Source organism: Siniperca chuatsi, linkage group LG17, assembly GCF_020085105.1.
Source record: "Siniperca chuatsi isolate FFG_IHB_CAS linkage group LG17, ASM2008510v1, whole genome shotgun sequence".
In the NCBI taxonomy this organism is placed as follows: Eukaryota; Metazoa; Chordata; class Actinopteri; order Centrarchiformes; family Sinipercidae; genus Siniperca; species Siniperca chuatsi.
In genome coordinates this window covers 11,302,698-11,316,739 of record NC_058058.1, presented here as the reverse complement: position 1 = coordinate 11,316,739, position 14,042 = coordinate 11,302,698, and the positions used below count along the sequence as shown (strand labels likewise).

Sequence of the window (14,042 nt, the reverse complement as noted above, 5' to 3'; positions counted from 1 at the left end):
CTTTAGAAGGAAAAAGGTTTATTTTTTTCTTTTTCTGGAAACGGCGAGAACGCTTCCACAAGATTTTCGAGTGAGTTGACTGTTTGTTTGTGTTGTTTTTCGTTAATTATTAGCGCGACTAGCTTGGTTAAAGTTAGGAAAGATGAAATCAGAGTTAGCAGCTAGCTTTCTCGCCTCTGTTTCGTGAAATGTCGCAATCCAAACATCTCGGCAACTGTCGTGCTAGCAAGTTACAACATGTACTGGTCTTACCATTCATTACCATTTCCCCAAGTTACATTATTCAACAGACGGTTAAGCTAACGTTAGCTTAGTTTCCGTTAGCAGAAAGTTGCCGTTTATAACTACCGTCAGTATCTTGTCCTGTTTATTTTCAGATCAGCTCCATGAGCAGAGCCAGTGGCGGTTGTCAATATTTATGGCATGAAGTCATCTGTAGCATTTGCTGTTAATGAGTCACTTTTTGTCTACACAGTTCCCCGCTTACCTGAAGTGCTCACACAGAGAAAGCTGGCAACGTTGGAAGTCCAGCAGCGAATCAGGATCTGAGTTTCACCACAACCAAGTCTGAGTGTAGTTTCTGGTCTGAATGGCCACAGCTGCAGAGGAGCCTCCAGGGCTGCAGGGCCCCTCTGGTTGTAAGTACTGAATTATTATACACCACCTTTTTCTGACAGGGATAACTCAGATGTGTTTGACATAAGGTCATATGAGCTACCCACTTAGGTGATACAGATACATGGACATTGGCTCAGGTTATGGATCCTGTGGGCGGACATGTCTCAGCAAGTCAGCAGTTCATCAGTTACTTAGTTTATCCACTTAGTCACAATACAAACATCCATCATTCTAGTTCAATACGCAACCTGTGTGAACCTCATAAATATAATCCTTAAATGGTCTCCAATGTTGAGTCTACTGTTTGTACACACTCAGTTTCTTAGGCTCGCCTAGCTAAAACTGAAGCAGTCTAATACCTTTATGAAGGTTATTGTTTTCAGTTTTTGTTTAAACTTTTAGAGAAGTGTTGACTCAACTTAATGGTAATTTCTGAGTATGTAATTTGTTGAACTTTACTGACTTGTACTGAAAGGTGTTCTAATATTTACTCTCTCTCATTTACTCTATTTACTCTCATTGAAATAAATGTGGTGGGCAAACACACTTCTTCGTATAAGAAACAATAGTTTTAGCTATGTGTATTTGGCGACTGAGTGGAAATTAGCAGCAGGAAATGGGACCATTTAACAAAAAAGTTTTTAAGGGGAACCCCAGCAATTTTGTATTGTATTTCCATAAACTTGTGGGATTTACTCCCTGGTATGGGTCAAGCTCTAAAAATTCTGAATACTACATTTCCCATAATGCAACCAATATCGTCTTTTTATTAGACCCTCCTAGCTTGACAAATACCCACGACTTTCAAGCTCCACAACCCCGGTTTGTAAGACATGCTTTTTGTTTAAAATTTGAAGTCACCACAATGAGATTACCCTGATGACATCACCACGACATCATCAGGGTTATTTTCTGAGACTTGACAAAGCTCCTCCACAGTTTTCACAACTACTCAACTGATCTTTTAAGTGCAAAATCGGTGGCGTTCACTGTAAATATTTTACGTAATTCGAGAGCAAAAATACCTTTCTATTATAGAGATCAGGACAGAACTCACTTTAATAGTAATAGCATACTTATCTAATTCCTCCCGTTGCACCAAAGACCTGCAGAGTCAGTTCTGGAGGAGACTGTCTTCTCTCAGAGGTAATAAACAAGGTGCGTCTGCATGCTTGTTTCAAAGCTCAGCTGCACTCTTTGTTTTCAACATTAGGGAATGGTGGAAGCTGTTTCCAGCTGTCTTGTTTGATATTAATGCATCCAGTATGAGAATTGCATTTGTTTGATTAATGCATTTCTTTGTGTATTTCTTGCACAACTTGTATGTTTCTTCCATTTTCTCACTCCAGATTCGACTGGAACTCGAAAAAATGTTTCACCTGAGGTAAGAAATAACTGATTTAGTTGGAGGAAATGCGTAATCTAGCTGTGTCAGTTAGGAGAAAATTAGGAATCATTGCATTCATCTTAGACAGTTTGGAAATTACTGATATTTAGCTGACATATCCTCTATTCCTTCCTCTTTGAATTTTACATATTGCTGCAGACTTGCAATGAGTTTTTTTCCTCTTGTAATTCTCCCTTCCGCCATGTTTGTACTGACAGAGTCCAACCACTAGCATGTCTCCGAACATGAAAAAGACCATCGGCCATCGTGGAATTGATCCCACTGGGGAGACGACGTACAAGAAGGTGGGAGATCAGTCATCATTGACTGGCGCGCATTTCGATTCACTCACTTAGAGCTGCAGCTGACGATTATTTTTATTATCTATTAATCGGCTAATTATTTTCTCGATTAATCGCTGAGTCTATAGAATAGTGAAAAATGCCCATCACGATTTCCAAGAGCCAGAGGTGACATCTTCATAAGTCTCGTTTTGTGTCACCAACAATCCAAAACCGAAAGATATTAAATTTGTAAAGATAATGTTTGGAGTTTTTGCTTAAAACATGACTTAATCGATTATCAAAATAGTTGACACTCACTGTTAATATATACAAATGTGTAAAACCTTAAAATGCAAATGGAAATAAGATAGTTTTTCTGTTGTCTCTTGTCAAGTCCTTTTGTGGGCCGTGCTTATGATTGGTTAATAGATATTGATGGATCTGTAGTGCCAGTGTCTGAAATAAACTTTAGAGCTCATCTACCAAAGGCAGCTAAACAAAACAAAAATCTGCCAAGTGCTTGTTTCTGTGCTATTTTGTTTATCAGCCACTGCATCAATTTAAAGCATGCTTACTCACACTTAGCATTTGTAATTCATGTTGATGTGCATTGGAATTCAAATTACATGTGAGAATTTAAAAATGTGCATAATCAACTGATGATCGGCAAAAATTACCTGCCAGTGTGGCATGTGAACTTTAATAAGTTATCTACCAAACTGCATTTGTCGTCTTCCAGACAACATCATCAGCCCTGAAAGGTGCTATCCAGTTAGGCATCACGCACACGGTGGGCAGCTTAAGCCAGAAACCTGAGAGAGACGTACTGCTGCAGGACTTTGAAGTGGTCGAAAGCATCTTCTTTCCAAGGTGAGTCTTTTTAATTATGAAGTAAGAATATGTTGTAAAGATGATTAAATGTATGCTTTATTTCCTGTATCAGGATGTTTTGTCTGTACTACATTAATACTCATTGACTTAACCTCCCTTGTATGAGGTGTAACTAATCCTCTGCCTCTTCTGTCTTTCTGGCAGTGAGGGCAGTAACCTGACACCAGCCCACCACTATGGAGACTTCAGGTTCAAGACGTACGCCCCAATGGCCTTTCGCTACTTCAGGGAGATGTTTGGCATCCGGCCTGATGACTACATGGTATTCTTGTTTACCCAGCATCTGTTATATAAATGTGCAAAAAGCTAGAAGAACGGTAAAGTTGCAAAGAAAGGGAAAGAAGTGTGGACTGTGAGAAAAAAGGCGTTATTGAGGAACTTGAAAGAGTGAAACTAAGGAAGTGGTGACACACTAGAGGTGGGGCTGCTGACAGTGTAAAGGCACTGCTGACTATTGATTTTCCTGTTTTTAACCTGTAATGCTGCATTCTCATGGATTCAGACGTTAGACAGCAGACGGACAACACCTTTTGGATGGCATGGGAAAAACAAACAACAGTCCAACAGAATGGCAGGACGGCAAAACGAAACACACATGACAATATGTTGCTATGGTGATGTCGTATTAGAAGATGAGCGCACGTGTATGCTGGAGAATCTTTCAGTAGGCTACACAAAGTTAATAGCTAATATATTCAATTCAATTTTATTTCAGACACATAGGTCCATATCAGTATAAAAATACAATATGAGGACAACAACATAGAGATATAGTCATTGTAGTTCACAAGTCCACAGTGATTCAAACACATACAGGCATTTGTTCCAGTGTTTCCAAAAACAGGAGGACGTACTCTTGTGTCACTTTGTGTAGGCTTAGTTAAGGCCATTATGATTTAATTTTTTAAATCAGTTAATTGACACAGACATTTGTACATACAATTCCTCAACACAGCATGAAAGGTGACATTACTTGTCACAAACATATGACTTGCACTTGTCCATGTTGGGAGCTTGAGCAAGATTCTAAATGCATCATTAAATGCAACCTGAAGCGTTTTCATTTTTGCTTTACTGTAACTGCACAAGTGAGCTGTATAGAGTGGAATACAGCAGGCTCTAAAAGGGCTGTTTTAACATCATCCGTACACTTGCGTGTACAAATCTGCGTGCCAGCATATTGGCTTGTGCATACAGTTTGCAACACTGCCGCTGCACATTACGCATTGTCATCACGTAGATCATTCCTGATGGTGTGATGGTTACTTTGTTCACCACATTTAGCACTTGGTCTGCCATAAAGAATAAAGGAACATTATTCACAACAACTTCCTTCAGTGCATATATACACACATCTGTACCATGTTTATTTTTAAAACCAAATTGTTTGTCGGTGGTTATTATTATATTATGTGTGAGGGAGCTACGTAATATAAATTCCGTCGCAGAGGACGGCAAAAAGTTAAAATATTTTAACTTAACTTTAGCATATTTTAACTTTGGACAGCAATGCCGTCTACTGTTACTGTTGCCGGTATTCTCTGCCAGCCTCATCTAATTTTACCATCCTGCTCTCGCCCACTAAAATGATATCCAGTTTGCCGTCTACCGTTTGCCTGAATCCATGTGAATGCAGCATAAGACTCTGTTGTTTGGTTTTTATCACATTTCTCACCACTGCCTGGTCTGGTTACAGTGTTCTCTCTGTAATGAGCCACTGATCGAACTGTCAAACTCCGGGGCCAGTGGATCTCTCTTCTACCTCTCTAGGGATGACGAGTACATCATTAAGACAGTGCAGCACAAAGAGGCGGAATTTCTGCAGAAACTGCTTCCTGGATATTTCATGGTAAGATTTGATGAGGGGCTTTAGGTACAAGATGTTATCTGCAGAATAAATGTGCCCATGACTATCCCACACAATAAAACTATGGACTGACTCCTAATCATTATCCTCTTGTCCATTTATCCATTAAATGCAAAGTCTTGGATACTAAAAGACACTAGCTGAAGATACTAGCTGGTGCTGTTGAAATTGTTGAAACAATGAAATTTGGAAAGTAGTGCTTCTACGGCTGAAACGATTTGTCAATTAATGGGTTTGTTGATTGGCAGAAAATTCATCTGCAATTATGTTGATAATCGATTAATAGTTTCAGTCATTTTTCAAGCAAAAATGTCAAACATTTACTGAATCTAGCTTGTGAGGATTTGATACTTTTCTTTGTCATATGTGAAAGTTAATCGAATACCAATGGGCTTTAGACTGTTGGATGGACAAAACAAGCAATTTGAATACATCACCTTGGGCTCTGGGAAATTAAAACGGGCATTTTTCACTATTTTCTGACATATTGTAGACAAAATGTTAAATCAAGGAAATAATTTATAATAATTATTAATAATGAAAATGATCATTAGTTGCAGCGCTAAAGGCATGTAACCATTTTTATTATTGTGTGTTTACTTTGACTTATTTGTTCATCATTTATTTATTTTTCAGTTTGCATTAGTCAATCCCTCATTTCACTTTCTGGTCAGTTAAACCAATGCTTGTTTTAATTTCATTTTAATATTTTACTTTCCTTCCATCCTCTTTGCTCTCCTTTAGAACCTGAACCAGAACAAGCGTACCTTATTACCAAAGTTTTATGGACTCTACTGTGTCCAGGCAGCGGGTAAGAACATCCGTATTGTAGTCATGAACAATCTGCTCCCAAGCGCTGTACGAATGCACCTCAAGTATGATCTAAAGGGCTCCACGTACAAGCGACGGGCCTCAGCTAAAGAGAGAGAGAAGGCCGTACCCACGTACAAGGACCTGGATTTCATGCAGGACATGCATGACGGGCTGTTAATGGAGGGGGACAAGTACAATGCTGTTTGCAAGACCATCCACAGAGACTGTCTGGTAAGAACTTCGGATTACTATTTGCCTAAACATGAGGCTACAAACGTGATACTTTCGAATTCGTTTTAGATAGAATTACCATAAACGCGCATAGTCTACTAGTAAAAAATATCTGCATTTTTCTCATGTTTTGTTCTGCCAAATTTATTTGTAATCACTGGTCTCACATTACTTGTGTTCCTTGATTTCCATTCAGCTTTTGCAAAGTTTTAAGATTATGGATTACAGCCTTCTGGTGGGAATCCACAATGTAGATCAGGCTTGTCGAGAGCAGGCCAGCGAAGAGGCTGTGGCCGGGGCTTTGGCCCAAAGTAGGCCACAAGGCCAAAAGTCCCTGTACAGCACTGCTATAGAGGCCATCCAGGCTGAGGCAGGGAGCATGGGATCACTGGACACAGAGGACAAGTAAGTGACTCCGTGGCCTTAGAGGTCATGTGTGAGGCAACTTCCTTGTAACAGTTTCTGTCACCACAAAGAAGTGTTTACTGAGAGGAATGACTGAACACTAAACCATGATTTCTTATTGTTTTATTTTACAGAACGGGAGGAATCCCAGCACGAAACTCAAAAGGCGAGAGGCTGCTGGTGTATATTGGTATCATTGACATTCTGCAGTCCTATAGGTAAACGGTACACATTTTTGCATATCTGTATACCCTTCATTCAGTCAGTGACACTTACACAGTGTATACACAGCCCACGTAGCAGCACTCAGAGCCCAACACACAATCACCGTAGTAAAGCGTGCAAAACAGAAGTAAATAGACTTGAAGCTTAAAAATAAGATTTGGGTCACATTTACACACGTGTATAGCTCTTATGCGGCCTGTGTAGACATCTGGATTGATTGAAATAGGAGCGTATCTGTTCCATCAGGCGCACATGAGATGAAAAATGCAACTGAAACACTTTGTGTGTAGAAAAGCTGTTACTATATGTGTTATGTGAAACCAAATATGTTTGATCGTGTAACTCCTAAAAGTAATCCAGGCTCTATGTGTTGTTTTTCAGATTAGTAAAGATGCTTGAACACTCGTGGAAAGCTCTGGTTCACGATGGGGTAAGGTACCTCTACTAGCCTCAGTTAACTGCTTTTTAAATTAAAAAATATATGTAACCCCTGTAATCATTCCTTCTCTTTAGGATACTGTATCGGTACACAGACCGGGTTTCTACGCAGAACGATTTCAGAAGTTCATGTGCAATATAGTCTTCAGGAAGATCTTATGTAAGTATAGACTGTATCTATGTGTGCTTGAGCATGTATTGAATGAACTTTAGGTATTTTTGTGGCTTGTGTGGCGCACTTGGATATGGGCCATGGCCAAGCAAATTCATTGTTTTAATTCTTTTTAAACACAGGGCTCTCCTCATCATGGTGCATTGACGGGTTTGAGATCCCTGTTGAGAGTTTTCCTTAGAGGAAACGTATTGTTGTCTTGGATGTGCAGAGTTTTAAATATGAATACAGCAGCTCAAATATCCTGCCAAGAGCAGATAACGACTCTTTTTAAGTTGAATTCACTGTGGACAAGGTTTTCTGTGCGTAATTGTGCGCGATTTTATTTGTCATCACAATGATCCATACAATAACCATATGCAGTAAACTACCACCGTAGTGCTATGTATGAAATTAAAGTAGTAAAATTAAAAATGCAGTCTGTATAAATTACTTTTTAAAGTTGAATTCCGTTAGAGTTGACTGTATTACATGCGAAAACAATAGCTGACAATCTGGGAACAAAATAGTTGCCTGCGTAATTTTCATATTGTGGTTCAGGATTTTAAAATAACACTGCTTTGCTTCTGGGAACACCGCTATAAAATGTAACCCAAACAGTTTTTGGATTTCTGGCCATTAAAATTAACACTTTTCCTCTTGTATCCAGTAAAGACCTCCCCATCTAAGAAGCGCCGTGCAGTGGCACATGGTCCTTTGAGAAAGACAGCTGGCTCTGGGCCTTCTCTGTTGACCCAAACCAGCAGCAACAGCCAGCACCCTCTCCAAAATCAAGTCAGCTCTGAGACCAAAGAAGACACTGAAGGAGACAACGGTAAGAACTGGAAATAGGATTTCAGGTTTCAGCTGGAGTGCTGAAAACAAATTTTGTTTACTGATACCCGCAGAGATTCAGTCTTCAAGCATGTATAGTGCTTCTTTCACAACACGGTATTAACAGTTTTTCCTCCCGTCCCACCCAGTCATGCAGTCAGGTCGTCCTGACCTCCTGCCCAGCTACGCTGTTGGCAACACTATGGAAACAGCTGTGTCCTTTGCTCCCACGAGTCAGCCTCCGCCTCACTCTCAGGATACCAGCAGGTTAGTGGGAGCGATTTTAAACTACACATTGAACAAAGACCAGGAGCACAGCACCCCCAAGAGGTAAGAGGGAAAAATACACATGAAGATTAGCATTTTAATATGAAGGATCCTCAGCAGTGCATGCATATTTAAATGTATTTGGTCCTGTCGCGGATTATAATTATACTGTCTTATAGATAATGATTAAATGTGTGATGTGGTTATTACAGTGTATTTTTGTACATTATGCCAGTGTTACCAGACACCACAGTATTGGTAACTCTATAGTTTTTTATAGTTATTTGGTAAAATCTATAGTTTCTAATAAGAGATCTACAACAGAAATAGTAAATGATCACATAAAATAATATGCTGAGAGGCAGCCGACCAGGTCTACTGGCTTGTTGGTTCGGTGGTTATTGTTCTACTTTAGAGATCATTTTAAATTATGTATTAGACTGCTTTAGTTTTAGTAAAGTCCTACTTAATCAACTGGCACAAGTATTTAATAGTGGGTATTTAATGACCCTGGCTTTTCAAGGGTTATCACTGACATTTAAAGATAAATTGAGTTTTTTGTGCATTCAAACCCATACCAGTGAATTTCCATATGGCACAAAAACAACCCAGTGGTTAAGGCTACAGTTGAAATGATTACTTGATTAGTCAATCAACACTAAACAGTTATTAATTAATTCATTGTTTCAGTCATTTTTCATGAAGAAATGAGAAACATTTATCTGAAACTGAATATCTTTGGTGGTTGGATAAAACAAGCCATTCAAATAAATCCTTTTGGCCTCTGAGAAAATTATAATGGGCACTTTTCACCATTTTTTGATATTTTATAGACAAAATTATTAATTGTTGTGAAAATGCAGATTAGTCAATAATGAAATTTTGAAAAGATTTTGGCTTGGGTTTGAGCCTGAGAAAGACCTTCCTTTTAGGCTGTGTACAAATCCCACCTCTTATACTTCTATTGACTGGACCTAAATCAAACCATCTATAACCTATGTGCAACTATTTCACTGGTAGACCTGTTGTGGGTGGTACACACTTTGGGAGTGAAGGCTGCCTGAGAGTATGATGTAAAGGCAAAAATGTCCCTGAACCAGAACCTCAGGAAAGTCAGCAACTCATGTGAGAAGGCAGTGCAGCATCTTTTGATGGCAAGCATCAGAAAGCATGTGGTGCATGTCTTAAGTAAATCATAGTTATTTTTAAAGAAAAGCATACACTCTTAAAAAATATAATATTTTTAGAAGTATTTAGAGTTTTTTTAAATGTATATTCAGTATGATATATTTTTTCACATACACAAACCCAGTGTTTCATATTGTATGAAGTCTCAGTTCACTTAACACTGCTCATTTGTTGTTTGCAGAGCTCAGTTTGGGACTCTTGAAGAAGGTATCGGTGCTGAGGATGTGATCTCACTCAGTGACATTGTTCCTAATGCAAGCAAATGCTCTGTAAGTTGATAGAATTTTTCAGGTGTTTTTGTGACACTTTTTACTTATGCTGAGTTTTTTTACCAGGTTCATTGCTCTTGGTTTACAGGTGTAGATGTGGGAAAGAGAAATGGACTCAAATGAACCGAAACAAACTTGGAGGAAGTTACGAGCATGGATGAAATGTTACAAGCCCCCTTGGTGTGATTTGAGGTACCACAGTTAAAAAAGTTTTACAGTTTATCAGCGAGACCAAGTGGGATATTAAATGTTTTTTGTTGTTGTTGTTTTTGCACTTTGATTTACAAATCTCAACATGTTATGAGCACGTAAGTGGGTGGTTGTGTTCCGACACTAGTAATTGTGGGTACATTAATACTGTGGGCATTGAACACTATTATTCATCTCATAGGAATGCTTCTCTGCACAACCAAAGGTTAGCCAGCATTTGGTGCAGAGTGTAACATGAGGACTTTGTCTTATTTAAGAACAGAAGCGTAGTTATTTCAAATCCATTGTCTCCTTTTTGGAATTAATTCATCTTTTGCATTTACCAAATTGCTGTTGCACATCCTCATGCATACTTGGCTCTGTAAGTGTCTGTCCCACCACCCAAAGGCTCGAGCCTAGAGGGTTTCTGCTATATGTTTTACTTAGATACTTTAACACAAAACCATATTATTTTTATTGGGAACACAGTTTTAAATAAAAGGGTTTATAGTTAAGAAATTACTCTATTCATACCGGGTAAGCTGCCTTTTAAAAAAAATATTTTTTTAAGCTTACTCTGAATGCAAATCATGCTGGAAAAGAGGTAGTCCTCAGCTTGTGGTTTCTATTTAACCAGCTGCAGTAATGGACTTGTACTACATTAAAGACTGTGAATCCTAAATGTCACCTCTCATGTTCAGGTCAAAGGGTTATTTTAAAATGAGGTTTTATTTATACTTATACACTGTATGATGTGATATCAGTGTGTCAGGTTTATTGTGTACACACAACAAACAGTGACCTGGGGCCTGTCTCATAAAGCAAGACTAGTGAGTTAGTTAGTAAGTTTGGAGTCAACCTCGTCTTTTTCAGTGGCACAGAGAGAGCTTGAGTCGCAATGGCAACCAATGCAGTTTGTGTTTTAAGGGTTTTGGATCATTTTTTAATATATATATATATATATATACAAGAACCACCTCCTCACCAATCAATTGGGAGGAGAAGATTAAGTCACCATTCTAAAAGTATCCTAATGAACAAAAACACAGCATTCACATTAAAGTGTCATGTACCAAAGAGCATGATATTATTACAAACATGATTCATTACAATGTATGTTATTGGAAATAGTAATATACTAAATGTTTGCAGAATAAGCAGGTGGCACACTGGCTATAAAACAGAGCTTCTAAAAGAGCAGAGCTAATTCTTAAACCTGCGCCAACTTAATGCAAAAGGTAACAGCAGCAGTTTAGACCTGAAGATGTAACAGCTTCAGCCAATGAGTGTAAGAATTTTTTTTGTGTTTGTTTTTGGATGGTATTAGTGTGTGTGTGTGTTTGCTGTTTTATATTTTACGATTTAACCACTCAGAGTTTTGTAAATTGGAAGATATTTTGTAGAATAGAGTACAAAGATTTGCTTGAGCGTTATTGTCTGTCCTTCTGGTTACTTTGGAAAAGGGAGGGGGCCTCCTAAACAGATTTTATTTGTCTAAACAAACTAGTGTGGGATGCACAGGCCAGAAGGAAAATTAGCATTCCAGGTTGATAGGAGTTTTTGCTTTGCTATATAAACTTGGTTGGTACATTTTCTTAAAGTATTTTTATTTACTCTTTTCCACTATTTGCGGTAGTCTGCTGCTTAAAGTAAAAAAGCTATGTATAAACTCAATAGATTATGGATTACTCAAATTTTAGTAATCTTTTGCTTTCCACTGTGGGCTACTCATGTCAACCACATATTAAAGCCTATATTTTCACACTGATTTATGATGTATTGCTATTTGATTGTTATATTATTTTCAGCTTTTTGTACTCCTGTTCCTGCTTTTTATATTCCAGTGGTGCATTTAGTATTTCCTAAACATTACTCATGTTAATTGATTATATTGATTATAATGTTAATGTAACTTTTGTTGCTGCAATTTCCCCACAAGAAAAAGCATTTTCATCTCTTATTAAATTCACTTTTGTTGCATGTGACTGGTTTCCATAAAGCCAGGGGTAACAGAGCCAGTTGTGTGAGCTCTGAGACAGGTTATCCAGAATCGCCAGTGTTAAGTGTAGTGGGGCTGACAACTTTAAGAGAGATTTTTGAGATGGGCCCCAACTATGGTATAGTTGCTGTTTTTTTCACTAGCAAAGCATGGTGATGGCTGCATGGTGTGTAAAAGTGCAAAAGGCCGAACTGTTTGTCTACTTTTTGTAAACTCAAAGTGGTGGATGTAGTATTGGTGCTTCGATTCAAGTTGGTTTTAGCACTCAAAATGGGTGTGCAATGTTTTAACTTGATGTTATGTTTGGGTCACTTTAACTTGCCAAGTTTTACTGAATAGTTTGATATTTAAAAATGCAGAAATGTATTAGAATTAGTTTTTAGTCTGACAGCATAAAATAAGTCAGTAATTTGAAAGATGCTTCGGCTATGAAACTAAATTCTTTGTTGACTCCATATATATTCCTGAATGAATAGACTTGTGAATACAATATATGAATTGACAATTTTCCAATCAGGATAAGATGAAGAAGCATGATTTGGGGATTTTAATGCATGCTATAAATGATATGTGGAGGTTATTTTCTTCTGTTTCTTCTGTTATATCAAACTGTCAGGCAATGCCCTGTTCCAATATTTAAAGTTAAACTGTGACTTATTGTAAAGACTCCAAAACAGTTACACACGCAGCCTATGAACCAAACATGTAAATAGTCATATGTGTTATAGTATTTATTACTGTATGTATTGCTCTTGTTTCCCATGTTATGAATTAATGGTGATGATGGATTGAAAACGTGCCTTTCTCTAGCTAGCACAACAAATCTGTATCTAAGGCATGCAACTCTAAAAGAGTAGAGTTGTTCTTTGGGCTGATTTAGATTTTTATCATAACAACTGTTAAATCACGTTGCCTTTGAATTATATACAATAAATGTGTGCACATCGTTATACAAGAATCACAACAATGCCTTTTCACAGAATATGTATTTAGAAGTTTTCTCTCTCTCGCTCTTTTGGGGATGTCATGTTTTTGCACACTTGTGCCTGAAGTTATTAAAGACAAAAGACATGTTGCTTCTTCTTCGATTACTGGCATTATCTAGAACAACTTTTTATGTCTTTAATAGTGTTATGCAATATGACTGCGATAATACTGTAAGACGATATTAATTCGTCAACCGTCAGGCATTTTTACTGGTAATAATGATGTAGTTATCCCTTTTATATTTCTTGATGTATTACACCCTTGCAATGTTGCAGATTAATAAACATGACTTTTTATGGTTCATGGAAATGTTGGATTTTATTACAAATGTTTGCATTGATAAGATTTTCATGTATTTAAATGACTGGATTCTGCAAAAAGAGACACCTGCCTGGTTATTTTACCCATTAACAGCTTCTCAATCGGTTTTCCAGATAATGTACTATATCAAGATATACTTTACATGTATATTGCAATTCAAAATTACGTTGTTTTACATCGATTTTATCACCCAATCTTATTTTAGATTATTTATTTGTATTTGCACAATATATAAAACTCTATTCTATTCTATTTTATTCTGAGCTGGCTGTGACAATTTAGCAAATTATATCTGCTGAGAAGGATTGTGAAGCAGTTGAAATCTTTGTAAAAAAGCTAGTAAGTGGTCCTTAAAGTTTTTTTTTTTTTGTCAAAATATTGTTTTACATTATATTCTGAGCGACCTCCATGACAACTGAGTAAAAGTAATAGTATCTGCAAGGCAAGGCAAGCTATTTATAATACTTTTATATAATATTTAATTTAATATAATAATTGTAAATAATATTTATATACTTTCAACAACGAGGCAATTCAAAGTGCTCAACAAAAGACAAAAAAAAAAACAATGGCTAGGATTTATAAAGAGTAAATTAAAGGGAGACTAAAGTAGAGATGCACTTGAAGGCTCCAGAAAAAAAAGCAAGAAAGTTTTATGTAAATTTGTATATTTTAGGA

At 37.4% G+C, this 14,042-nt stretch overlaps 1 protein-coding gene across 2 annotated transcripts; it reads left to right on the top strand.

Moving 5' to 3' along the window:
* Positions 1-499: 499 nt before the first annotated feature.
* On the top strand, positions 500-13,344 carry LOC122864894 (phosphatidylinositol 4-phosphate 5-kinase type-1 alpha-like). Of its 2 annotated transcripts, none has more exons than XM_044172657.1 (15): positions 500-638; positions 1,968-2,002; positions 2,224-2,310; positions 3,029-3,159; positions 3,325-3,442; positions 4,877-5,029; positions 5,792-6,091; positions 6,288-6,496; positions 6,631-6,714; positions 7,103-7,151; positions 7,235-7,319; positions 7,981-8,145; positions 8,294-8,411; positions 9,781-9,868; positions 9,957-13,344. In XM_044172657.1, the coding sequence occupies exons 1-15, from the start codon at positions 590-592 to the stop codon at positions 9,960-9,962; spliced, it is 1,677 nt and encodes a 558-aa protein (XP_044028592.1). In that variant the 5' UTR covers positions 500-589; the 3' UTR covers positions 9,963-13,344. The 2 variants fall into 2 exon arrangements, with proteins under 2 accessions (XP_044028592.1, XP_044028591.1); XM_044172656.1 differs by having other exon boundaries at positions 8,294-8,474.
* The last annotated feature ends 698 nt before the right edge of the window (positions 13,345-14,042 follow it).

What these genes read in the sequence shown, in the direction of transcription:
- LOC122864894 (XM_044172656.1), top strand. Translation starts at nt 590, where the DNA reads ATGGCCACAGCTGCAGAGGAGCCTCCAGGGCTGCAGGGCCCCTCTGGT. An exon ending in GCTGCAGGGCCCCTCTGGTT is followed by an intron (nt 639 to 1,967) that starts GTAAGTACTGAA and finishes TTCTCACTCCAG; the next exon opens with ATTCGACTGGAACTCGAAAA. An exon ending in GAAAGCATCTTCTTTCCAAG is followed by an intron (nt 3,160 to 3,324) that starts GTGAGTCTTTTT and finishes TCTTTCTGGCAG; the next exon opens with TGAGGGCAGTAACCTGACAC.